The sequence below is a fragment of the Lycium ferocissimum genome, chromosome 6 (genome assembly GCF_029784015.1).
Source record: "Lycium ferocissimum isolate CSIRO_LF1 chromosome 6, AGI_CSIRO_Lferr_CH_V1, whole genome shotgun sequence".
Lineage (NCBI taxonomy): Eukaryota > Viridiplantae > Streptophyta > Magnoliopsida > Solanales > Solanaceae > Lycium > Lycium ferocissimum.
The window spans coordinates 72,276,358-72,303,406 of record NC_081347.1 but is presented as its reverse complement, the minus strand read 5'-3'; the positions used below and the strand labels follow the sequence as shown (position 1 = coordinate 72,303,406).

Sequence of the window (27,049 nt, the reverse complement as noted above, 5' to 3'; positions counted from 1 at the left end):
CATGTAATACATTCATTACTTTGGTGTAAACACCTAGTGCAGATAAGTTTATACCCAAATATTCTCTCCGTCCCAAGTGTTTGCAACTATGCGCTTACCGTTAAAGAAGTAGTCCATCTTAATATTACTTAAAAATATAATAAATAGGGATAATCTATTAAACTCCGTATTGCATTTATCAATTTCTTAATAGGCGTAATTTTTACAAAAGTGACACTTATTAAACTATTAATGTGTGTGATTTTTGCAAAAGTTACACTTACTGAATTATTAATACGCGTGATTTTTGTAAAAGTGACACTTATTTTGGAATCCCGGGAGTATTTCATACGACTATGATTTTTTAATATTCTATAAATCACCAATTAAAAATTCGAATTTCCTTTTAATCCATATATGAAATCTTGAAAAAAAGTCGTCCAGTTTACAGGTCCTCCATGTACTCCATTAAACTACACTCACACGACAAGTAAATAAAACTCATAAAAATCCAAATCCCACCAAAAAAAAAAAAAAAAAAAAACCTTGTTAGAAAATTGAAAATTGATCTTAATTTGTGTAATTAAAGCTATGAGTGGAAACGAATTTCGTTTTTTCTTATCATGTGATATTAATCTTCCACTTACTTTCCGTATTGAGAAATTAGAAGGCAAATTTTTATCATCATCTAACCTCAAACATTCAGGTTTGTTCTTTATATTTTTTACAACAATTTTTTTTTTTTTAATTTTATTCCCTTGTTAAATTTGCTGTTTGTGTAAAGCTAGTTTTTGGGTATTTTTTGTTGTTTGATAAATATGATATCTGGGCTGTTTGTTATAATAGGTTAGCTTGATTATTCCCTCAAGCCATTGTTTTTTTTTTTTTTTTTTTTTTTTTTTTTTAATGCTAATATTTTTATGGTTTTCTTTTTGTTGTTGATAAATATGGTATCTGGCTGTTTGTAGACTATTTTACTAGTTAACTTGCTAGGATTTTAGACCTGAGTTTCATATTGTCTTAATTTTAGGTTCATCGATAGTTAAAGCTCGGTTCTTGAGCTAAATTATACTGTTATTACTATGTTGAAATAAGAAAAGAAGAAGAGAATTTGGGGATTAGATAATTTGATTATTCCCTTATGTCTTTGGGGTTATGGGTTTTTGTTGTTGGTGATAAATATGGTATTTGAGCTGTTTGTAGACTATTTTACTAGTGACCTTACTAGGATTTTAGACCCGAGTCTCATATTGTCTTAATTTTAGGTTCATCGATAGTTAAAGCTCGGTTCTTGAGCTAAATTATACTCTTATTACTGTGTTGAAATAAGAAAAGAAGAAGAGAATTTGGGGATTAGATAATTTGATTATTCCCTTATGTCTTTGGGGTTATGGGTTTTTGTTGTTGGTGATAAATATGGTATTTGAGCTGTTTGTAGACTATTTTACTAGTTAACTTGCTAGGATTTTAGACCTGAGTTTCATATTGTCTTAATTTTAGGTTCATTGATAGTTAAAGCTTGGTTCTTGAGCTAAATTATACTCTTATTACTATGTTGAAATAAGAAAAGAAGAAGAGAATTTGGGGATTAGATAATTTGATTATTCCCTTATGTCTTTGGGGTTATGGGTTTTTGTTGTTGTTGTTGATAAATATGGTTACTGGGCTGCCTGTAAATTTTTCAGTGTTAAGATATTAGACCCTTGTCCCGGATTGTCTTTATTTTAGCTTCATGGATCGCTAGAGCTCGGTTCTTGAGCTAAATTATAGTAGTACTTTGCTGAATAAGGAAACAAGAAGATCATTTGGGAAATAGTTAGCTTGATTATTTCCTCAAGCAGCGATTTGGGGTTTATGTGTTTCTTTTGTTGTTGTTGATAAATGTGGTATCGGGGATGCTTATAGACTATTCTACCACGTACCCTGTAATTTTCAACATAGAACTGTAATTTAGCTCAAGAACCGAGCTTTAACAACCGACGAAGCTGAAATGAAGGCAATAAGAGACTAGGGTCTAAAATTGTAGCATTGAAACCCGCTTAGTACATTATATCTTCCCATCTCCCTAAATTCTTGGAGGCACAGTTACAAGGTACCTCGTAATAGTCTATAAGCATCCCGGGTACCACATTTATCAACAAAAACAGCCCACCCCCCCGCCCCCCAAATAAACCCCAATGTCTTGAGGCAATAATCAAGCTACCTATTTCCCAAATTCTCTTCTTCTTTTCTTAATCAACATAATACTATAATTTAGCTCAAGATCCGAGCTTTAACGATCCATGAAGCTAAAATGAAGACATTATTAGGGTCTAAAATCTAACACAGAAAAAAGATGAGTAGAATAGTCTATAAGCAATTACATGGAGGTACGCAATTACACGTACCCTTTAACTATAGCTTCATCTATAGTTAAAGGTCGGTTCTTGAGATTACAGTAGTATATTGAAATAAGAAAAAAGTGGGAGAATTTGGGGAATAGGTAGCTTAATTATTCCTTCAAGTCATTGGGGTTTACGGGTCCTTTTTGTTGTTGATAAAGTATGGTATCCGGGTGCCTGTAGAGTATTTGACCAGTTACCTTTGTTATTGTGTCTCCAAGACTTAGCAGATGAAGCATTTAGAAATAATGTATTAATGTTTTTCACTGCTAGGATTTTAGACCCTAGTCTCCTATTGTCTTCATTTTAGTTTCATCGATAGTTAAAGCTCGGTTCATGAGCTAAATTATAGTACTATGTTGAATTAGAAAAGCAGAAGAGAATTTTGGGAATAGGTAGCTTGATTATTTCCTCAAGCCATTGGGGTTTACGTTTTTTTTTTTTTAATTTTTTTTAATTTTTCTTTATCCCGTTGATAAATGTGGTATCGGGGCTGCTCTTTTACCTTTTAACTGTGCCTCCAAGAATTTAGGGAGATATGAAGAATACTTTTTTCAATGCTAGGATTTTAGACCCTAGTATCCTATTGTCTTCATTTTAAGCTTCATCGATAGTTAAAGCTCAGTTCTTGAGCTAAATGTTAGTACTATGTTTATTAAGAAAAGAAGAAGAGAATTTGGGGAATACGTAGCTTGACTATTTCCTCGAGCCATTGGGGTTTATTGGTTTCTGTTGTTGTTGATACATATGGCATTTGGGCTCCTTGTAGACTATTTACCAGGTAACTTGTAACTGTGTCTCCGAGAATTTAAGGAGATGTGCAGAAATAATGTAACTAACCTTTTTCAATGTTTGGATTTTAGACCCTAGTCTCAAATTGTCTTAGTTTTAGCTTCATGGATAGTTAAAACTCGGTCCTTGAGCTAAATCATAGTACTATGTTGAACAGGAAAAGAAGAGAATTCTGGCCCGGACACCACGATTATCAAAAAAAAAAAAAAAAAAAAAAGAGAGAATAAGAAGAAGAGAATTTGGGGATAGGTAGCTGGATTATTCCTTCAAGCTGCTGGGGTTTCGTGGATTTTTCTTCTCGTTGATAAATATGGTATCCAGGCTGTTTGCAGACTATCACATACCTTGTAACTGTGCCTCTAAGAATTTAGGGAGATGTGAAGAATACTTTTGTCAACGCTAGGATTTTAGACTCTTTTTTTTTTTTTGATGAAGTAAGGTGTTTCATAGATAGGCATCAAGTAGATGCAGAATTCCAAGAGAAACAAAAGGGCTCACAGAGAGCACAAGCAAAAGTTGTTAGCTTCTTTACAGTATGTCAAACTAGCACTAGAGAGCTAACAAAGTCCAGAAATTTAACCCCTGTATTTAGCACTGAACAATTTTTTGGACTTTTTTATTTTTTTTATTTTTTTGTGTAATTGTCAAAAAAAAAAAGTCCATAAATTGTTCAGTGCTAAATACAGGGGTTAAATTAACCCAACTGAACAGAAGAAATAGACAACTAGCTTTAGCGAGTGGTTTGGAGTTGAAATCCCATCAAAACATCTACGGTTCCTTTTAGTCCATAAACTCCAAAAAATAACTCCAGGGATCATCACCCAGACTTTCTTGATGGACTTATCAGCTCTCCATGAATTCCAGCTTGCATAAGCCTCTTTCACATTTTGTGGCATGACCCATTGTAAGCCAAAAATACAGCAGAACATATTCCATAGGTCCTTTGCCACTGCACAGTGAAGGAGGAGGTGATTGACTGTTTCTGGGCTATTTTGACACATATAGCACTGCTAGGATTTTAGACTTTCGTCTCCTATTGTCTTCATGGATCATTAAAGCTTGGTTCTTGAGCTAAATTATGATATTATGCTGAATAAGAAAAGAAAGAAGAGATTTGGGGAATAGGTAGCTTGATAATTCCCTCAGCTCCATTGGGTTTATGGGTTTTTCTTGTTGTTGATAAATGTGGTATCCAGGCTGCTTGCAGACTACTCTATTCTGCCAGTTATGTATGTAACTGTGTCTCCAAGACTTAGCAGATGGGAAGAAATAATCTACTAATGTTTTTCAGACCCTATCCTCCTATTGTCTTCATTTTAGCATCGGTAGAGCTCGGTTCTTGAGCTAAATTATAGTGATTTGCTGAATAGGAGAAGAAGAGAGAATTGGGGAATAGGTAGTTTTTTTTTTTTTTTTTTTTTTTTTTTTTTTTTTGAAGCAGGTAACATTTTGTATTATAGACCAGTACTGGGGAAGTACTGAAAACCCCTTTACAAGAGAAAAAGGAGAAAAGAAGGAAAAAATAAAAAATAAATAAATAAATTAAACAAGAGTCACTGAAGCATAGCTGCAATCCTAAAATGAATCAAGAACATCTAGGATTGTCTCTGTATCTTCAGGGTATGCATTTGTACACCAAAAACAAAGTAGCCTAACACAGGTGAGCTTGATCATCTGAATTGTACTACTTCTATTCTCAAAACATCTGGTATTCCTTTCTTTCCAGATTGTCCACCATATACATGCTGGGATGATCCTCCAATTTCTTCTACTCTTTGCCCCAATCCCAGCCTCCTCCCAGCTAAAAAGAGTCTCAACAATCTTGCTAGGCATTGTCCAAGAGATGCCCCTGAGATTGAGAAAATCTTCCATAACTGGCTTGTGACCTTGCAATGTAGAAATAAGTGTCCTACAGTTTCAGCTTCAGTCCCACATAAGCAGCAGTTTGAGTCTATGGTGATGCCTCTCTTCATCAGGTTCTCATGTGTCAGCACAGCCTCCTTAGCTAGCAACCAAGTAAAGCAAACAACCTTGTGTGGTATCTTTACTTTCCAGATGTGTTTCCAAGGCCAAATAAAGGTCTGTGGCGCTATTGTGTTCATAATCTTGTACCCAGATTTCACCATATACTGCCCTTTGGTATGTCCAGTCCACCACAAACAGTCCTCTCCATCTTTCACCCCTTGAAAAGTTTCCAGAAGGCTAAAAAGTTCAGTCAACCTGGGAATTTCCCAGTCGTTCATCATTCTCCTGAAAATCAGCTCCCAACCTTGAGGTGACCACATCTCAGCCACTGTCTTATTCTGATGTTGAGCCAAAATAAACAGATCAGGAAAGGAGTCCTGCAAGCTCCTACTGCCCAACCACTTGTCTTTCCAAAAGAGTGTTTTGTTACCATTCTGAACTTTAATGACAGAGTGTCTCTTTAACAAGGCCACCAGGCTCTGATGGACCTCCATAAGGTCACACCATATGGATTATTTGCCTCCTTGGTGACCCAGCAATCCAGTTCCCCATATGAATAGGTAGCTTTTTGGTTAAAAATTATGGTATCAGGGCCGCTTGTAGACTATTTTACCAGTTTCCGTTGTAACCGTGTCTCCAAGACTTAGCAGACCGGAAGAAATAATGTACTAACCTTTTTCAATGCTAGGACTTTAGACCCTAGTCACCAATTATCGGAATTTTAGCTTCATGGATTGTTAAAACTCAGTTCTTCGGCTAAAGGATAGTACTATACTAGCCAATTTTCCGTTAAGCCAAGAAGATCATATGGTGTCTGGAAACAGGGAACCTGGGCTCACAACGTTGTTGGTTATCATAGTTGTTTGACCTCTTCATTTACAGTTTTTTTTTTTCCTTTTAAATTGTGTAGATAATGTTGATTCTACAACGGAGGAGAGAAAGGCAGAGCTATATGTGGAGAGTACTTTGTATATAGATGGTGCTCCCTTTGGACTTCCCATGAGAACAAGGTTTCTTTTATTGCAACGTATTTGACAATTTCTAATTTAAGCACAATGGAAATTGAATGTAAAAGACTAGTATTTCTGAATGTAAGTTTCTATCTTAATGTTTTTACTAATAATTAATGGATAACCTTTCCGTGGGCAGGCTGGAAACAGGAGCTCCATCATTTTGCTGGAATGAACTTATCACTTTGAGTACAAAGTATAGAGACTTAACTGCGAACTCACAACTGGCATTTACAGTATGTCGAGAGCGTTATTCCTTATCTTCCTTTCAGCTATAAAATGATGCTTTACTATTAATTGCGAGTTCCTTAATCCAATGCTTTGTTGATAGTATTTTCAGGAGCCATCTTAATATTTGTCCCTTAGCTTTGTTTCATGACCATAGTGTTGTGCAGATTTGTTTCTTTGGGAAAGTGAAACCTTGTGTACAGCCGCTTTACCTGCATGTACTTGTTATGTCCCGTCTTCACGATTACCTCATGTTTCTTTCTTGAATTGCATCAAAGAGGAACACCAACTCTGCTAAATTAAGATTGAATAAATTTCAATATTCTGATTTGTTTGGTTGTTATCATTTTTTATCAAGATTTCTTTGGTTGTTATCCTGTGTCAACAACATTCGCCTAATAGTTTTTTCTTGTTCCACTACATTAGATTGATATGGTTAATTTACATTGTTCCTTTCGCCTAAAGGTTTGGGATGTGTCGTGCGGAAAGGGTGAAGGATTGATTGGTGGGGCTACCATTCATCTCTTCAACATGAAAAAGCAGCTGAAGACAGGGAAGCATAAGCTTAGGCTTTGGCAAGGCAAAGAGGCAGATGGATCTATTAATACTACTACACCTGGAAAGGTTTATTTTGATTTTAGCTTAGCATTATGGTTTCCATTTATTGTTCACAAAAGAGACTTGGTGACGAAAATTTTCTACGTACTCAACATGGTTGGCTTCCATTAGGTCCCCAAAGAGGAACGTGGGGAGTTGGAGCGTTTGGAGAAGCTGGTAAATAAGTATGAGAGAGGGCAGATTCAACGAGTTGATTGGCTGGACCGCCTTGCATTTAAATCTATGGAGAAAATCAAGGAGTCCGAAAATAGTCGAAATGGAAGTTCTCATTTATATCTGGTTGTTGATTTCTGCAGTTTTGAACACCGAGTTGTTTTCCAGGTATCTCTTCATTAGGTGATCTTTGTTACACTTTAATTATTTTGAAGCTCTTCTATGATTTAATTTAAATGCTTTCTACATCATTCTCACTCTACGACTCATGATTTACCAGCTAACCATCCTATTTATACGTCTTTCTGGATTTCCAACTTTCCTCCTTTTGTTTCACTGTTATTAAAGAAATTTTGCACAACTTATTTCTCTCTTGAACTTCCTTGTTTATGCAGAGAATAGAAGTTGAGAATCATTCACTATTAAGAAGGTGAAAAATAAGCGAAACAAAATTAAGGGGATCATAATGTAGGCAAATCTTTAATGGTGTCCCTTTGACATCCGATAAAATAGACTAAATTCCAAGGAAAATGAAAAATGAGAGAAAGCAAATCAGCAGGATCCCAATGTAAGAACTTATTGATGGAGTTCGTTTAATAGGAATACCTGGTTGTCACCAGACTGTATTTACCAATTAATTTCTGGTTAAAAGTGTTCATAGTAGCATTTTTAGCTTAATATCTGGTGCCGGAAGTGTTCATAATTTTCTTTTATAGTTAAATGTTCATAATTTTCTTTTATAGTTATACTCTTGACTATCAACGCAGTGTTATATCATGGTACTCCTAAGATCAATTGCCTTATGTTGATTATGTTGCTTTATTGTGTAGGAATCAGGAGCAAACTTCTTATTACCATCTCCTATTGCTTCAACGAATGAACTGGTTACTGTCTACGATCCAGAAGTGGGAAAAATAAATCCTTCTGAGCACAAACAACTAAAGCTTGCTAGGAGCTTAAATCGTGGCATCATTGACCGAGATCTTAAACCAAGTTCTACAGAAAGAAAGTAAGCTGCAGACCAATATTAATGTTTTTCAAACAATCAATCAACTATGTCCACTCCCAAATTTGGAGTCAGCTATATGAATCCTCTGTATTCATTCCATTCCTATAACCTTTTTGCTTAAACTCTGTGTTCCCTTTTTTAGTCCGTTGGTATATTTTCTTTATCCACCATTGTTGGAATGTAACCAGTTGTTTATTACATGGTTATTAGGTCAATACAAAGAATTTTGAAGTACCCTCCTACAAGAAATTTGAGTGGCGACGAGAGGCAGATGCTTTGGAAATTCCGTTTCTCGTTGATGTCAGAGAAACGGGCTCTCACTAAATTTCTCCGGTGCGTTGAATGGAGTGATGTCCAGGTACAAAATAGGGCATCTCTTTCCTCTTCTGTTGTGATTCACCTTTCTCTGCTTTCTGAACCCAGTAACTGAAGCTGCTGAACAAATTAGTCCTTATTAATACCACCCCAATAAAATGAAAAAGGGAAGGAGAAAAGAAAGATCAAGTAGTGACAGAATTTTATTCTTCCTCTTTACTTTGATAAATTTTTCTCTCAAAAAAGAATTTTATTCTTCCTCTAATTGTTTATGTTCTGTTATCGGAACTCTTTCCCATAAGGAGGAAGTAGAGGACTAGCAGATAATACTATATATATCTGGGACATGAGTTAATTGAGTTTCTCTTTTTGAAAAAGATGAGTACATAAAGTCTGGGAAATTTCGTTTTTCTTATTAGGCTTTTATACCTTGAGTATTTGCTTTATGCTCAGATATTGCTTTACTGAACCAAGTTATATCAAGTTCAAGAACAAAATTTGAATTTTATGCAGGAAGCAAAGCAAGCCTTAGAACTGATGCACAAGTGGGAATCAATTGACCTATGTGATGCACTGGAACTTTTATCTCCGGTTTTTGAGAGTGAAGAGGTAATAGTTAAACACTGATACTTGCAGGTGTAAATTTAGTGGAAATTTGTTTTCATTATGTGTTGTCCAAAGTAGTTACTTACAAGAAAAATTGTCCAAGAATTATAGTTCCAGAAATTCTAAAAGTTTGAGAGAAGGTTTATTTGGAAATATATGCTTGACCTTAAATTTGCTGCTTTGTGCTGCCCTCAAAGTCAAGGTTCCCGGAAAAAGAAAGTGTTTAGAGAGAACAAATTCTTAGGCTGTTGGTCCTTGATAAAATTGCTCGGCCTAGATAGTAAAATGTGACACTACTTTTCCCGTCACTGGTTTTAATAATTTCTCAAAGTGGAATTCTTTTTTATAACAGTGCCTCTCTCTTGGTTATTTTATGGTTCTTTCAATTAAGTAGTAGAATAGAAGTTGTATGTCTGGAATTGCTTAAAATAGTGTTTTTCAAGAGGTTCTTTCATTTAACTATTTATTCCAAATTTGGATCGATTATTTGTCTAAGTTTCACATCATATTCTGATTTGAAAGAGTCCTAATTTGAAATGCTGTAACAGGTTCGTGCCTATGCCGTTAGTGTTCTTGAAAAAGCTGATGATGAAGAGCTTCAGTGCTACCTCCTTCAGTTGGTTCAAGCTCTTCGTTTTGAGCGCTCTGACAAATCTCGCCTTTCTCATTTCCTTGTGCAACGCTGTATGCTTGCTGTAATAGACATCAAAGTTTTGTAGGTGCAAAGTGATGATCCGTAGCTCAACAATAGATAAAAGGTAACCGATTTGTTTTTTTGTAACTTGCAGCATTAAGGAACGTTGAGTTGGCAAGCTTTCTCCGATGGTTTGTAGCAGTGGAACTTCATGATCCCGCTTATGCAAAGCGCTTTTATTGTACCTATGAAATTCTGGAAGAAAGTATGTTGAAGGTGGGAGACTTTCACTATTTCATTAGTCATATATGCTATTATCTTATTTCAACAATTGTCTGAATATGGATAATTATATTCTAAAAAGAAATCTGAATAGAGAGAGATGCTAGTTTTAAAAACTTCTTTGGTTATGGCTACATTATATATTCTATACACATAATGTGTATATAACAATATATATGTTATATACATTACTCCCTCTATTCCAAATTATATGATGTTCTTTCCTTTTTAGTCTGTTGCAAAAGGAATGACACGGTCTATATTTGGAAATTCTTTAACTTTAAACTTTTCATTTTATCTTTATTGTCTCTTGTAGCCATAGAAATATCATGACTCCTTTCAAACCACAAGTTCTAACGGTACTTTTGATATGTGCTAAAGGTCACTTGTACATATTCTATGACAATACTTTTGGTTTATGAAAAACAAAAAAATATACTCTAGAGGGACATTTTGCTGGCTATTGACTACATCTACATAATAATAGTTAGGAGCTGGTGCAAGCGGAGATGAAGATGGCTATAAGTTGTGGCAGAGCTTGGTGCGCCAGACTGAGTTGACTGCTCAGTTATGCTCTATAATGAGGGATGTAAGAAATGTTCGCGGTGGCACTCAAAAGAAGATTGAAAAGCTTAGGCATCTTCTTTCTGGCCTCCTTAGCGAGCTCACATACTTTGACGAGGTAATTACATGTTTCAACGGGTCCACTTGACATCAAATTATTAACTTTTATCCTCCCTCCGTCCCAATTTATGCGACACTCTTTCCTTCTTATCAGTCCCGAAAAGAATGACACCTTTCTATATTTAGTAACAATTTGACTTTATACTTACCATTTTATCGTTAATGGAGATGATTTATAGCCACATAAATATCTATGACTCATTTTAGACCACAAGTTTCAAAAGTTATTCTTAAACTCCATACCCAGTTAAACACCTCCACTTAGATTGGGACGGAGGGGTAATGTATACTTATTGCATTTAAACTTGTGAAATAATACTATACTGATTATTGATGTTTTCCAGCCAATACGATCTCCTCTTGCCCCTGGTATATTGATCACAGGGATCATCCCATCAGAGTCTTCAATATTTAAAAGTGCATTGCATCCATTGCGGTTGGCATTTAGAACAGCAAATGGTGAATGTTGCAAGATCATATTTAAGAAAGGAGATGATCTTAGACAAGACCAGCTGGTATATGCTCAATTATGTACATTGCTTTTGCTGTAACTATGTTGAAACAATGGGTTTGTTTGTGAATTATGTTTTGGTCTGTCTCCCCTGAGGGGACAAGAGGGGCTTTCTTATTCCAGCTTCCTCACATAAGAAAGAACTGTGATTTACAGATGGAGGCATGCCTTGCCTATAGTTTTTGGGGTCAGAATTAGTTTCAAAATCATGACCAAAAAAAGGAACTTTATGAGAGAAAATTAGTTGTTGGATGTGCAGCTTTCTTCTACCTTTGTAGATCCTGTTTGAGGAAACAATGTACTAACTTCTAGTTATGCAGGTTGTCCAAATGGTATCACTTATGGATCGATTGCTCAAATTGGAGAATCTTGATTTGCATTTGACTCCATACAGAGTATTGGCAACTGGACATGACGAGGGCATGCTGGAATTTATCCCTTCTAAACCGTTGGCACAGGTATTTGATATATACTGACTGACAATATTATTTTGCACCCAAGCGTGTGGCCTAGAGGTCAATGAAGTGAGTTGAGAACCATGAGGTCTCAGGTTCAATTCCCAATGAAGGCAAAAACACTAGGTGATTTCTTCCAATCTGTTCAAGCCTTAGTGGATAGAGTTACCCGGTACCTGTGCTGGTGGGAGGTAGCAGGTATCCTGGAATTAGTCGAGGTGCGCGAGAGCTGGCCCGGACACCACTTTTATTATAAAAAAGAAAACACCAAGGGGCTACTCTCGAACTTCTGCATTTAAGAAGAATTACTTCTATTATGTTCTTGAACCCTTTTTAAATCTAAAGCTTCAAGCACATGGTCGTGCAGCTCCCGCTTAATGTCAGTGTGTGTCATAGACTATTTTAAGTTGATCGTCTTGTGCTTTTCATTTTGACGACATTTTACTGGAATTATAAATGTACTCATATATTTCCAATTTTTTTTTTTTTTTTTTTTTTATAAAAAAATTCTGCATACAAATATTGTATGAAATTGCAACTAAGTCTACCCTTAATTTATTTTATCAGATTATCTCAGAGCATCGAAGTATTGTAAGCTACCTGCAGAAGTTTCATCCTGATGAGAATGGACCATTTGGTATTACTTCTACATGTCTTGAGACATTTATAAAAAGTTGTGCTGGTTACTCCGTCATCACGTACATATTGGGCATTGGAGACAGGTGACTTGCTAAACATCTATTATCATGGTTATTCGAAGTGACATGTCTCTTTTTTAATTAAATCTCTTATAACATGCTTTTTCATATGCAGGCATCTTGACAATCTTCTTCTAAGAGATGATGGGCGCCTTTTCCATGTTGATTTTGGTTTCATTTTAGGTCGAGATCCTAAACCCTTTCCACCACCAATGAAACTTTGCAAAGAAATGGTTGAAGCTATGGGTGGAGCAGAAAGGTACCTGTATGAAAGTCATCTATTTTTGCTTTGAAGTGACCTATCTCAAGATCCAAACCAAGTTTTCATAGTTCTTCTTAATATGGAAATTTTCATTAATAAATCATCTATAGGTACTATGGAATCTGATTGATGAACCTTGAAGAGCAATATTAAATTGTCCCTCATCTTTTCTTGCAGTCAGTACTACACCAGGTTCAAGTCCTATTGCTGTGAAGCATACAACATTCTACGAAAATCAAGCCACCTCATATTAAATCTGTTTCATTTGATGGCCGGTTCCAATATTCCTGACATAGCTTCTGATCCTGAGAAGGGCATTCTTAAGGTTGCTTTATTTATCTGTTTTACAACTCTCATGTTCGTTTTGATCACTCCTCTTATTTTCCTCTCCTGACTTAACTCTTAATGTATATTAGCTTCAAGAGAAGTTCCGGTTAGACTTGGACGACGAGGAATGCATTCACTTCTTTCAGGATCTTATCAATGAAAGTGTTAGTGCATTATTTCCGCAAATGGTTGAGACCATTCACCGTTGGGCTCAGTACTGGCGTTGAGTTATTGGTAAAAATTCTTTTTCGTTCAAAGAGCATTCTTTCAATTCAGGTCTATGTTGCTCGGACTCTTCAAAGATACCGACAGGTGCATGTCGCATTTTTGGTGGATCCGACACGGATACAATGACATTTTGTAGAGTCCGAGCAACACAGACCCTCATTGAGTATAAATAATTGGTGCTCATACAATAGAAGATTACTTTATTTGGTATCACTTGTTTCAGGTTGGTTGATAGTTGGCTTTTGCAGAATGGAATTGATGCATATGAGAACACATACTGGTGTTTGTATTTGTACAAATTGACTAGAATTACATTGTTATAACAATACATGATGTTTATATGGCTTTTTCAAGAATGTATATAGTGTTCATTTTTAACTTATTTTTAGCTTTCTAATTGTGTTTTAACAAAGCTTGTTGTATAGCAGGTTTAATGAAATACAAGGTTTCATGTGGAACAACTGGATGCACTTCTTTCAAATCCTTTTAATGAAATTCAATGTTTCATGTGGAATAATTGACTGTGCTTTTCATTCTCTCTCAATTCAGCTAAAGGAACTTTTGCATTCTTATGTGGTTGGAATATACTATTTGGCTTTGTAAGGTCTCGTCTTTTAAATAATTTTGGTGTCCAGGCCAGCTTACGCCTTGCGTCAATCGCAATCGCAAGTAATTCTACGGGGTACTTACTACCTCCTATCAACATAAGTACTGTAAGGCCTGTTTTTTTTTCTTAAAAAAAAGAGATTAGTATGTTTGAATCTGAATACATATCTAATTTATTTTTCAATATCTAGTTGCGTTTAATTTGTCATTATTTAAAGTTAACACATATGAAATTCAAATAAAATAATACTCCATAATTAATTTTTTATATTAATAAAGCTGAATGTAATTGTTGTATGAGAAGAAAAGATAATCTATTTATAGAAGTCCAAACTTCTGCCTTTACCTCTTCGATTCTTGAAGTTTCCTTACAGTTTGTCTGTCTCCAAGAAAATTGCTTCTTGCTAGATGGATATATGGCATCCTCGATGATCATTCCTTAAGTCATTTTAAGCAAGAAAAAGCTTGCACAAGTTAATTTATCTTAATTTATTCAGTCATAGATAATGTCCCATGTATTTTGCTTCAAAAACAAAGACTACTAAATTCCGTGATATAATGAGAATTCTAGGTTGTGTACCATTTATATTATACAAAGATTAAGAGTGGTTTTTTTTTCTTTCCTCATTACCGTAGGTTTAGTCGCAAATAAATCATATTACAAAGGTGTTTATGACGATTTACTTAAAGTTGTTCTGTATCACATTTCTCCAACTCCATTCCAAAATCTTCAATTCGAGGAAATGATTTCCTATATATATTTACAATTTGAGTAGAAGAAAATGATCTACTGGGCCAGGAAAAAAAAAATTGCATGCTTCAAACCATTACTCATTCAAGAATATATCCTAAAGACAAATTAACTGCAAAAAGAATTCCCATCTAAGGATGGGAAAAAGAAAGGCCATAAGTTCAACAAAGAAATCACTGACGCTGACTCCAAATCTATTCCTAGATAACACTACTGCTGCCTAGCCTGACTCCATTTTTATCTCTAACTTTAACTACCACCTAAAATATGGTCATCTATTACTTCTCTATGCCCCTCCTTTGTACAAAGAACCAATGAACAAAGCAATGAAAAAACAGTAAGCAAATAAAACTAAGACCTGAAATGAGGACTAGGGAAAACTGTTCTCTGCTCCCAATGAGGCTTTGTTACTCGGGGTTGACATCTGATTGCGCGGTTGGAGTACTAGCTGTGGTGCTGTTCTCGGGCAGGCCAAGGCTAAGGGGGGGAGCTGGACCCGGACCGGATCGTTTCATATCCTCGGGGAAGATGTTGCTTCTCATTTCAAGGACCTTCTTGTGAGAGTTGGAGCCCGGCCCAGACTGCTGGTCGTGCATATCCTCGGGGAAGACACTGCTTCTCATTTCCAGGACCTTCTTGTGAGAGTTTGAGTGCAAGGACGGAACGAATGTAGGACTTGCAGCGGGCCTGTACTCGGGGTAGAGCCGGCCTTTCTTGTAGCGAACGCCACAGGCGTTGCAGAGGGTTTTCGGTCCCATTGGACCAGCCCTCCATTGAGGCGTCTTTGTTATCTCGCAATGCAAGCATTTCCTAACTGCTTGTGTGGCCGGCTGGTAATCCTGATTCGTCTCGGTTGGAGCTAAAGGAAAGGAAAATTTGATTCTCTTTTTCTTCTTCATTGGAGACTCTGCGAAATTCTCAGATCCCAATGAGTTACTTCCAGGTGCAACGAATCGCTCAGGAAGTACTGATGTTGGAGACATGAGTTGATTTGCTGGCCGGGGATTAAAAGTTGTCGGGCGAGGACGTTTGCTCCGAGCACGTTGTGGACCCCGGTGGCATGGACTAAGAGGAGGAATCTTCTTCCCCGGACCCGAGCTTGATGAGGATGAGCTGCTGCTGCTACTGCTCTCGAGCACGGAAACAGGACTCGAGGTGAGGAATTTGCTATTTTCAGATGGCTCCTTGTTGACAGGCAAATGTTCTTTCCCCAGTGTCAATCCTTCACAAGAGAAGGAATCCTCCACAAATGTTGAAAGCCATTCGAGTTGAATGATATCCTCGTACTACACATACAGAAGAGAGAATCATATGATTAGAGTTTATACAAAATATATATGACGAAAACATAAGCATCACCCAATTAGGAAACTACAAAAGTAATCAGTTGAAGGACAATGTACGTTTTAGCGCCCAAGTGAGATTTAGCATGCCAGACCTATATTGCTCGAATCCTCCAAAAATGATGCCGCACCCATGTCGTGTTTGTGGAAGTTTTGACACGGGTGCAACAGCATTTCCGAACGATCCGAGCAACATAGTGCTAAACAGCACCTAATTGATACACCTAGATTTCAATGATGACAAGATTTTCAAGACAATGTCAGTTCAATGTGGCTTATCATTGCAAATTAGTATCTTCTCATTTATTATGATGGTCCCTCAAGACAACCACCAAACTTTCCAACTTCCATATGCAAGTGCAAATCGAGGGAAAAGAAATTGACTAAATGATTCATTTTCCCTACTAGGAAGGACATTCTTATGATCATTAAATAGGTAAATGGTTTCACACCAGAATGATTGAATTTGAAAGTGAAATTTGAACTAAAACTTATCAAGACATTATTATCAATAGTATGTGTGAACTAAAGCTACCAAATGACTGAACTGACTGCACCTGTAGCAAGATTCTGAACAGGAATTTTAAAAATCCAACCACCATTATACCCCATGCTGTTAAGATACATGTATTTTTTTTTTTGGTACAATGGAAAATGCTAAAAAGTTTTAAGATACATATTAAAGCACATGAGCAAGCACCATAAAAAATTCTCAGCACAATCAAGAATGAAATACAACTACTACTACGCCTCAGTCCCATACAAGTTGGGGTCGGCTATATGAATTCCAACTTCATCATTTAAGCTCATTTTTTATCAAGAAATCCAGATTATTAGTTAAAACAAAAGGCTGATGCATACCACCTGGCTGGACACTACCATCATTTAAAAAACAAACACTTTCAACAGTTAACAACGACAACCCAACTCTGGTAGTAAAATGCCCAAAAATGATAGCAACCAATCACACGATAAAGACATTCGCATACAACATGTCCCACGACAATTACTTGACTGCACTCACCGGAACTGAGAGCTCGGCTGAGAAGTCGGAAGCTGAATTGTTGTGGCTGCTGGAGAAAAGTGGGTCGGAATCCGGTAAGGGGTCATTCCAAATGCCTGGAAAATCCTTAAAATCAGCAGAGTCAAGGCCACCACACTCATTCTCTGGGGAAAACTCAATCAAATCTTCCATATGGTCAAAGAAGCTGCTACAATCTATCTCATCTACGAAATCTGAACCCATGCTATATACTCTTTTTTTCCTCTAAACTACCTGTAAGAATTCAAAACAATACAATGAATAATGAATGCCTAGATAGAAAGTTTCATCATATGCACTTGATAGCATTGAATATGAAACTTGAATATATATACATGCACACTATTTTATGTGACAGGGTTCAATGTACGAGGATCAAACTACCTAATTTTCGATTATGTGAATTTGCACATAGATTCCTCGAATTTTTAGAATAGAACTTACATATTTGAAAACTATATAAAAACTACTATAAATCACAATCGTTAATAATTCAAAGTATCTAAAATAATCGTGGTAAAGAAAAAGAATATCCTTAAGTCCCCGAAAATGTAACAAAATATATACTCCTATGTGTGTATATATACACACTTTCTCTCACATTCCATTTCATATGACACACCTTTCTTATTAGTTTGATTAAAAAATTAACAACATATTTTTATAGCCACGTAATGTCATGGACCCCACGCATGTTTAAGATCATAAATTTTAAAATATTTCTTTCTTTCTTTCTTTATTAAACTTAAACTCAGTGTCCACTGTCAAACACGACATATAAATTGAAACACAAAAAAATATTTATTTGCTTAAGCATTCAGTGAAGGGTATGGGCCACCACCACAATCCAACATATCTTCAAGCTGGAGCAATGTTGTCATAATGATGCTTGCCAGCACAAAGGGGGATTGTGGCCCATTTTAGCAGAATAAGGTTCAAATTCTTTTTGGATTCTTGGCAAAAAAGTTAAAAAAAAAAGAAAAAGGAAAAAGATAAACTGAAGCAACTACATGGGCCCAGAAGCATTTTATAGTGAACCGACAGGTTTAGTAATTTGAAAAAATAGTACACTCGCTTTTCGAGAGTTCATTTGACTAAACTTTAAATATTTTTTCTTTTAGAGAGTTTGATATTTTAAGATTAAAATTTATATATGTGAAAACTACTGTGAGTCGCAACTTTTCTCATTTAATGAAAAAAAATGAAAAAAATACATTAAAGTTTTTGTTTAAAATTTATATAAATTGACTATGAATATTTGAAAAATACAAATGCAAAATTCAAAAGCATACCCCTTGAGAAACACAAAAATTTGCAGAGCCAAAATGCAGAGGAAAAAAGTGAATTCTCTCAAAAGTTCACTCCACTAAAGAACATTCCCCTGAAATATATCAAGAAAAAAAAAGTCAGAAACACATTAAACAATGCAAAACAGAGTAAAAACTAAAAATTGAAACTTTATGCAGAGAAGACTCTTAAAACATACAGTTCATTGCCTCATTTCAGGCAAAACAAGCAAAATCATTGTTTTTCTCCTGTAATTTTCAGAAAGCAAACACATTGTAAAGAACAGAGTAAGTTTTAGTAAAGTGTTTTACTCAATTATATATGAAGGAACCAAAAGAGGGTAAAAAAGATACTCAAAATTGTTTTTTTTTTTTTACTTTGCTCAATTTTCAAGTAAACCACAGAATTCTAAATGAACTCCCTTAAAGCATAAAGCTAAGGTGTTCGAGACAACCATGAGGTTTCAAATTCAAATTACAGCAGAGGCAAATAATATTATAGGTGAAATGTAGTAACAAGCACCCAATAATATTGTTGAATTGCGTGCAAACTGACTCAGACACCACTGCTCTTAAAACAAATACTTCAAGAGAGGGAAAAACAGCATTGACAACTAAATAGGGACTCAAATAGTTACTCAGTATCTGTGTCGGTGGAAATTAACAAACACATGATGAAATAATATAATTGCACGCAAACTGACTCGGACACCATTATTTTAGGTAGAGGAAAAAAACTGCAGCGCGAACTAAACAGGGAATTCAAAATAGTTACTGTTGGTGGAAATTAACAAACACCTGATGAAATAATGGAATTCTGCATAAACTGACTCGGATACCACCACTCTTAATAAAATAAGAAAGGAAAATATCTGTATTGATGGAAATTGACAAAACAGCTGATAAAATAATCGAACTGCATGCAAACTGACTCCAACACCACTGTTTTAAAAACTCCCTTCAAGATAGGGAAGAAACAACCGCAACAACTAAACAGAGTACTCAAATAGTTATCCGGTATCTGTGTCGATGAAAATTAATGGACACTAATAAAATAATTGAGCTGCGCGCAAATTGAACAAGGAGGACTCAAATAGTTACCCAATATCTGTGTCGGTAGAAATTAACAGACCCCAATAAAATAATTCGCACGCAAACTGACTCAGACACTCCAAAGAGGAAAACACAACAACAAAAACCAAACAGGTGACTCCAATATAACAACAAACAACCCCTAACATATCCAGTGTAATTCCACACGTGGGGGTGACTCCAATATAACAACAAACAACCCCTGACATATCCAGTGTAATTCCACACGTGGGGTATGGGCAAATCCCACTACAAAAAACACACACAATAAGAATAGCTAGTACCTTAGTGTGACTCTAACAAACTCTTAACAACTATAGGTGTAGTGTGAGAATAAATGAATAATATGTACCTTAAGAGAGAGAATAAAGTGTTTATGAGTATACTTGGTGGAAAATGAAAAATGAAGGAAAGCTTAAAAGGGGTAGTAATAGAACAAGAAAAAGGAAAGTGGGGTGCTAGTAGGTATATTACTCATTGCTAGCTGTACCCTTTGTTTTAACAATCAGTCAATCACATACCCCATCACCTGTCGTGATGTTTAAGTCACACCCTCTTTCTTTTCTCGTTTGCACAACACGGGTCCCATATGCCTCTCCCACCGCTTTTTTTTATATTTTTTTTAAGCAAATTCAAATTTTGAATTTTATTAATTTCATTGAATTATACTGATTATTTGAGATGTTGAGTTTGAAATTTAATACTCTCTCCGTCCCAATTTATGAGATACTATCTGATTAAGCGCGGAGTTTAAGAAAAAAAAAGATTTTTGAAATTTGTGATCCAAAACAGATATTTATCTTGTTGTAAATCGTCTCATAAAGTTAAATTATTATTTTTAAATATAGAAAGCTGACATTCTTCTTGAGACAGATGAAATAATTATTACTAAATCACTTGGCACAACTTTTAAAAAATAAAGTAAGACTTTTTGAAATGCGTACAAGATATTTGTGTGGGCACCATCTCATAAAAGTTAAATTATTTATATAGAAAGATATTAATCTTTTTTGGAACAAATTAAAAAGAAAAGGAAAATAATCTTTTTGGGACGGAGAGAGTAGTACATTCAGTTGATCTCGTACCTTGTATTGTAACAATAATGACAAATATACTTTAGATTAAATAGATTTAATCGGTCATATGAATCTTCACTGACTGTATTCTTCATTTGAGTTTATTCAAATCAATATTATACAAAACAAAAACAAAAATGAAAAGTATTAGAATTTCTTTATGTTTTATACTGGTATACACATCTCTAACAAGGCTAGGACATTCATAGAGAGCATAAATAAGATCTACTCCCTTCATTTCAATTTATTTGTCTTAGTTTAGTTAGGCATGCGTTTAAGATAAAAATATGTATAATGTAGCAAAATATTCATTAAACCGCTTTCATAAGACATGTAGAATGTTGAATTTAGAGAGTTATAAATAATGACATTCATATGACTAAAAAGAAAAATAAAACACATAAATCAAATCGAATGGTGTAAATTTTGTGTCAGTTTCTAGATAAATTGAAAAAAGAAATTTCATAAAACAAAATACATGAAATATATATTTTTTTTAAATATTTTTATTAGATATACGTGTATGCGTGTACGTAAAATTGACAGAATATGTTCCCGCGTAATTATTGCCGGTGTTTGGAAAGCTTAAAACGCGTCGGTTATAACGGCCGTTATATTTGACATTGAAATTACTTTGTTCTTTTCACCCATCATATTGACTTATAGTTTGTCTAAGCAAGTGTACAACACGCACCAATGATATTACTTGGGATTGATTGATTGACGTTGTAAGAACCAATTAGGAAAGCGCGTGTTGAACAAGTGCTTTGTAGCGCGTGTAGTTTTGGAGAAAGATGGAACATGGTAAAAAAAGTACAACTCCCGTTACAAAATGACAAATGGATGTACGGTGAATAATCTAATGATTGGGGTTTCCAATCATGTGTTCGATACTTGTTTCGGACTCGATTAATTTTATAGGCGCGAGATGTATCTTGTGAGGGGAGGAGTAATGATCGTTTAGACATGGTCCATTGAATGATGGATGCAAGGCTAGAAATCGAATCACATTCCTCTCGTTTTCGTCACATTTGATATTGGTAGGATAAACAAATTCATCCGGTGAACTGTTGAGTAACAAGTCGGGGGGCAACGATCCTCTTCTTTCAGGTAGTGATTATTTAGTCATGGTCCATTGATTGATCGATGCAAGGTCAAAAATTGAAATTCATTCTAGCTACCCGCTTCGATCATATTCGAAATTAGAAGGATAAACAAATTCATTCAGTGGACTGTCGAACTACAAGCCCTATGACACAAAAGCGATATTCTCTAAAAAGCGAAGGCCGTGAAAGGCTTAGAGGGCATCAAAAAGACATATTTTGAGAGTAAAGCTTATTGTATCAAAAGAAATTTTATTTTTAAAACTCGAACTTGACACTATAATTAAAAATAAAATGATAATTATCGTCTCACAACGACATTTGATGGTATATTACTTGTATTTTAAGGTTTTTACACTTCAAAAGTTAACTCCCCCAATATAAATATTATTTTAATCAAATCAATTTAGATGAGAAAATATAAAAAATTATAGTCTTAACTCTTAAGTAATATTTGTTGCAAGTGTTTCATACAATAGTTATGAGTTCGACAATAAGCACCTTTTCCCTTTCTTTTCCCCTTCTCGATCCCCTATATACTAATTTTTTGTATTAAAATATTAATATTAATATATATATATATATATATATTTATTTATTTATTTTTATTTTTATTTTTATTTTTATTTTTATTTTTATTTTTATTTTAAAAAACAGAGAAAAGGGAGTGTGAAATGATGAACTTCATCAATGCATACCTGCTCTTTTAACATAACTTGGATTGTACTCATTGAATATCTTCCTTCCAAAGTACTGTTCCCTTTTAATAACTTTAACAAAATTATAATAATTTAGTTAGATCTCTATTTTCTGAATTAGTTCTTTGGTTTAGTGCAGCAATATAATATTGCATAACCAAATTGCCAAGTTTTTCCATATTATTTAGGAGTATATCTTAAACAAGTCATCATAGAGGAGATTCTCAATTTATTGAATTTGAGTTATATACATGATAATAAAGAATTTTTATACTATCGGTTCAATTTAATTGGTTGTAGTATGTTACTCTTCTATTTTTCAGGTTATTATATATATCAGATTTGTTATAAAGATCTACATGTTGTTGTAACTTGTAAGTGGACTTAACCTAATGATGCTCAAAATTTATACACTCACATGCACAAAACTAGCTCAAACTCTTTTCTAGAATATATAAATTAAAGCAAAGTAAAATTTATAAACAAATCACAAATAATTAATGAAATACACCATCAATGAATGCTAGAAAAAGAACTCATACTCAGTGAAAGTTGAAAAAAAAGTCTTTTAACAAGAAATTGTTCAAGCAAAGTATATTTCTCATATTAATTGGTTAAGCAATGTCTTTTTCAATAAGGTACCAGCTCACGATATGTAAACTAAATTAAATCAAATGATTGTCACTTCCTTCACTTCAAAGATAAGCAATTAAATAGTTGTGTCGGACTGTCGGTCCTATAAATTTAAGAACCTAATGTTAATCAATAAGTACATAACACTAAGCCAAAACTTAAGCCACTCTACACTAGTTTGGACTCTATTCAAATGCACATGACATGTTATTTATTTATTTATAGTAGTTTTTCTCGAGCTAGACTGAGCTAGCAAAAGATAAAAAATAATGTAAGTTAAAATATGTATAGGTGATATACTTGCAAATGCACATGATATGTTATTTATTTATAGTAATTTCTCTCGAGCTAGACTGATCTAGCAAAAGATAAAAAATAATGCAAGTTATAATAGGTATAGGTGATACCGACTAGAAAAATTAGTCCTCAGTAGAAGAGCATAATGAGTTCATCCGAATCTAGTATTTTAAATGCCATGTATAGATTTTTATGTGAGAATTTAAATTTTTTAAACAAATATAAAATTTGAACTCATAATTTTAAAGATATAGTAATATATATCAATTCAATGGAAAGAACCTTAAAAGGCACTACTAAAAAATCTCTATTTTCCCACTGATTTTCCACTGAAAAATGTTTAGTGGCTATTAAAAACCTAAATAGTAGTGTTTTCACACGGAAAAAGTAGAAAGTTTACCACCGTTTCAATGGGAACTTGTTTCCCACCATGCGTTTTTCCAGTGAGCTAGTTCGGTGAGAATGAAGTGAAAAAATCATGTCTATAGCACAAATTTTTCATTGAATGGTCAAATCCAGTTAAAAATATCATACATTCGTCTCTGAGCCATAAACCCCTAATGCCTGAAGTACAGAGTATTGAAATAGCATTTCCAACAAAATATATATGAAATTGAGAATTTATATTGTCGGTCCAATTAATTTGGAATAGAGACGTAATTATTTTTATTGTTATATTTGGTCATAATTAGTTGTTAAAATCTGTCAAAAAGCTATACAGTCCACAGAGTATGAAGAAAATATCTATAGAAAAACAATAGTATATATATGAGGTCATGTTATCAGAAAATTAGGGTAGTAGCACATGGCAAATACATGCAAATCAAACAGTAGTAGATCACTTGACTGCATATACTATACATGCATCCAATCAAATATATTCCATAATTATAAATATCTAATAAATAAATTAAACTATAAATATGTTTCTTTGTCTAATTTCAAATCAAGATCCACTACCCCCCACCCTTCAAAAGAAAATGACCATTTCCCTCCTCTTTTGAAAAATATCATTCTTTTAATTCTTATAATTTCTTGTCATGATGTTAGCACTAAGTTTGTTAATTAGCTGTTTTATAGATTTGCATGTTGCTGTTGTCCCCTCACTTTCTTTTAACTCCCTTGAAGTTGGACCTATGATTATCATATTTTGCCTAAACCATAGGCATTATATTAGGCAAATTCTTCTACTTAAAATAATGTAAAAAGTCCAAACTTGCACATGTATATGTATTCCGAAATTGTTCAATTTTATCTCCATTAATTTTTTGGTCCATTCATATATTCTTCTTACCACTAACATAACTTCACGTATTCAAATTCTTTGAGAAAAAGAGTTCAACTTCACCCCTCAATTTTATATTATAGTTTAAAATTACTCTCAAGTTGAAAGTCAATTAGGGTTCAAGAGTAAAAACTTTTTCATAAATATAATATCATTACATGTGAAGGAGCCTCAAGCAATAGTAAAGATTATCTTTGTGAGACTTGCTGTAATTATCCGTTTGAATCCGTAAAAATAATCTTTCTTATTTGCATCAAGATAGACTGATTGCATTAAAATCCTTTGAATACGACCCTTTTCAAGACCCAGGTAAACGCGAATATTTAATTAGTGCATCAAATTGTTTTCTTTTAAAATCATTACGTGTTTGTGTGTGGTTAACACGTAACTATGAGGTTGTTTGTAGAAAAGACATGTTAGCTTTCATTACTACTTTGACCTTAGTAAACTAATAAACAAAATTCAAAACTATATCATAATTTGATTGAAAGAAAAAAAATTGTAGAATGGAGGTCACGTGCAGAGAGCGTGCAAGCAAGTAAAGTACCATGTTCTATTTATACGTACAGGGCCCACAAGCACGTTAGCCACGTGGCAACAGGAGAAGTGGAGCCCACAAGATGGAAGATTCCACTGTGGTGCTTCCAGCTTGGCACTGTCACAGAGGTCACATGACTTTGCTTAGGGATCTGAGCCTTAATTTTAAATATTTTTACAAAGCAGTACATAGCTTGATTTAGAAGAAAGTTCTTTATTTCATTTAAAATACATATTACTTTCCGTCCCAATTTACGTGGCACCATTTGACTTGATACGTAATTTAAGAAAGAAAGGAAGACTTTTAAAATGTGTGGTCCAAAACAAGTCTTATATAAATGTATGGTTGTAAATCATCTATAAGGTTAAATTATAGAAAGATGACATTCTTTTTGGGACAGGGCAAAAAAGAAATGATACCACATAAATTGAGACAGAGGGAGTATCTAGTTGTCAGATTTTGTCAAGAGACATAATTAGACGTAATTTAATTATTAGATTTGAAGAGGAGCCTCTGTAAGCATCATCAGTAAGGTTTCCTCCATATGACCGGCTGCCCACATCACACTCTTAGGGTGCGACTCTTTCCCGAATTCTCCTAATGCTTTGTGTACCGAATTGTCTTTTTAGTTGTTAGATTTCCAATTACTTGTTTGCCGTACAAACCTGTCTGGAAGGTCTGTGATCCAAAAGACATTAATCAATTTCGCTAGTAGTATGCGAAATATATTAAAGATTTAATGCATAAAAAGTGATATATTTAATTTATATGCATGCATGGTATAATGTTTACGAAGAATGTTGTATTGATCATCCTTTGTTGGTTGGTTGAGAATGATGTGTTTGTTAGTAGTTCCACGTTAATGGGTGAGATGATAACTTATCGCTGTATTAGAGTCAGATGCACCCAATTCTTGTTCACCGGATGTTGGGCCTATATATCAACTTATCCACGCTCTAATTGTCAGACATAAGGTATTTGAAGGGTTGGATGACAATTTGTCCACATTATATGATTTTGTGCAATCTGTATCTTATGAGCTAGTAGCTTTTAAAGTTGAACTAGATCTAAAGATAGTTATAAGTAAATAAGAAAGGATGAGAAGCTTTGAAGACTTTGGTAGCTAATTGCAGTTTGTGAAAAATGAGAATTTAAAATTTATAGACAGTAATGACAGACACAAGAAAATTTCAAAAAGAAAAGTCTTCCATAATGAGGAAATTACTGCTTGATTTACTCAAAATTTGACAAAAAATGACAAAGTCATGGTGGCGTGTGCTTGTTTGACCTAACATGAGCACCAAATTGTTGAACTCATGCCAACTTTGCCTAAGACTTTGGTCTGATAGTGAGAGTACATCAAATTTAGGTGCACGTTTTCGAATTCTGCAGCGAATTAAAGGGTGATATTTAAATGAAGAAAGATAGAATTAAAAACCATCATCCATTGAGTTTTGAGTCATGCGCTACTAACTCTTGGAATTTTCTCGGTTACCAAAAAATAAAGATAACTCGCGCCAACTTCCTTTGAGATGTTACTCCTAATCACGACGTAACGAGAGAAAGTAAATATACAAACACCTATATATTGAAAAGGTATCCTATATTAAACCTCTGAAGTTTCAACTTCAACAGCCAAATTAACGTCGTGTGCACTTAAAATGTCATTTACTCTATGCTCTTCTCTGAAGACACACAAATTAACCACCTCATTCCACAGACCAATAAAAATACTAACTTGTAGAATCTGTTAAAAGGCGTGACCATCTAATAAGAATAGCACAAATTTATTTACTTAGAGCCTATTTGGATGAGCTTAAAAAAAGTTATTTTTTTTTTGGTTTATTTTAAGCACAAAATGGCTTATAATTTCACCCAAACACTAAAAAAAATTTCGAAAACGACTTATAAATTATTTTCAGCAACTTACAAGATAAGCCAAACGGGCTCTTAGTTATATCAAGGGTCAATAGGAAACATCTTTACACCATAAAGATAGGGATAAAGTCAGCAACCCACTTGTGGGACTACACTGAGTATGTTGTCGTAATTATATTTAACTTTTTCAATATGAACCAAGCACATTAAAATTTCTTTTTTTGACAATGGACGACAGTAAGACTCAAAATCGTGTTTAAATTGTGTGAATAATTCATCTAAAA

General features: G+C 34.4%; 2 protein-coding genes across 4 annotated transcripts; one reads left to right on the top strand and one right to left on the bottom strand.

The window, feature by feature from the left end:
- Nucleotides 1-428: 428 nt before the first annotated feature.
- Nucleotides 429-13,654, top strand: LOC132060332 (phosphatidylinositol 3-kinase, root isoform). 2 transcript variants are annotated; one of them, XM_059453330.1, is made up of 18 exons: nt 431-685; nt 6,028-6,127; nt 6,267-6,363; nt 6,821-6,979; nt 7,085-7,294; nt 7,957-8,135; nt 8,346-8,493; nt 8,964-9,059; nt 9,605-9,740; nt 9,845-9,966; nt 10,460-10,654; nt 11,001-11,171; nt 11,488-11,625; nt 12,190-12,344; nt 12,436-12,579; nt 12,760-12,907; nt 12,999-13,143; nt 13,361-13,654. In XM_059453330.1, exons 1-17 carry the CDS (start codon nt 571-573, stop codon nt 13,134-13,136), a joined length of 2,451 nt encoding a protein of 816 aa, XP_059309313.1. In that variant the 5' UTR covers nt 431-570; the 3' UTR covers nt 13,137-13,143; nt 13,361-13,654. The 2 variants fall into 2 exon arrangements, with proteins under 2 accessions (XP_059309314.1, XP_059309313.1); XM_059453331.1 differs by lacking the exon at nt 11,001-11,171 and having other exon boundaries at nt 429-685.
- A 904-nt stretch (nt 13,655-14,558) lies between these two features.
- Nucleotides 14,559-19,626, bottom strand: LOC132060331 (GATA transcription factor 8-like). Of its 2 annotated transcripts, XM_059453328.1 has the most exons (4): nt 19,610-19,626; nt 18,172-18,260; nt 16,862-17,113; nt 14,559-15,780 (listed from the first exon to the last, which is right to left on the bottom strand). In XM_059453328.1, the coding sequence occupies exons 3-4, from the start codon at nt 17,081-17,083 to the stop codon at nt 14,902-14,904; spliced, it is 1,101 nt and encodes a 366-aa protein (XP_059309311.1). In that variant the 5' UTR covers nt 17,084-17,113; nt 18,172-18,260; nt 19,610-19,626; the 3' UTR covers nt 14,559-14,901. The 2 variants fall into 2 exon arrangements, with proteins under 2 accessions (XP_059309311.1, XP_059309310.1); XM_059453327.1 differs by lacking the exon at nt 19,610-19,626 and having other exon boundaries at nt 18,172-18,347.
- Between the last annotated feature and the right edge of the window lie 7,423 nt (nt 19,627-27,049).

Coding starts and splice junctions, on each gene's coding strand:
- LOC132060331 (XM_059453328.1), bottom strand. CDS start 17,083: ATGGGTTCAGATTTCGTAGATGAGATAGATTGTAGCAGCTTCTTTGAC. Junction 15,781..16,861: donor CAGCCGAGCTCTCAGTTCCG/GTGAGTGCAGTC, acceptor CTGTATGTGTAG/TACGAGGATATCATTCAACT.
- LOC132060332 (XM_059453330.1), top strand. CDS start 571: ATGAGTGGAAACGAATTTCGTTTTTTCTTATCATGTGATATTAATCTT. Junction 8,136..8,345: donor CCAAGTTCTACAGAAAGAAA/GTAAGCTGCAGA, acceptor CATGGTTATTAG/GTCAATACAAAGAATTTTGA. Junction 11,172..11,487: donor ATCTTAGACAAGACCAGCTG/GTATATGCTCAA, acceptor CTAGTTATGCAG/GTTGTCCAAATGGTATCACT.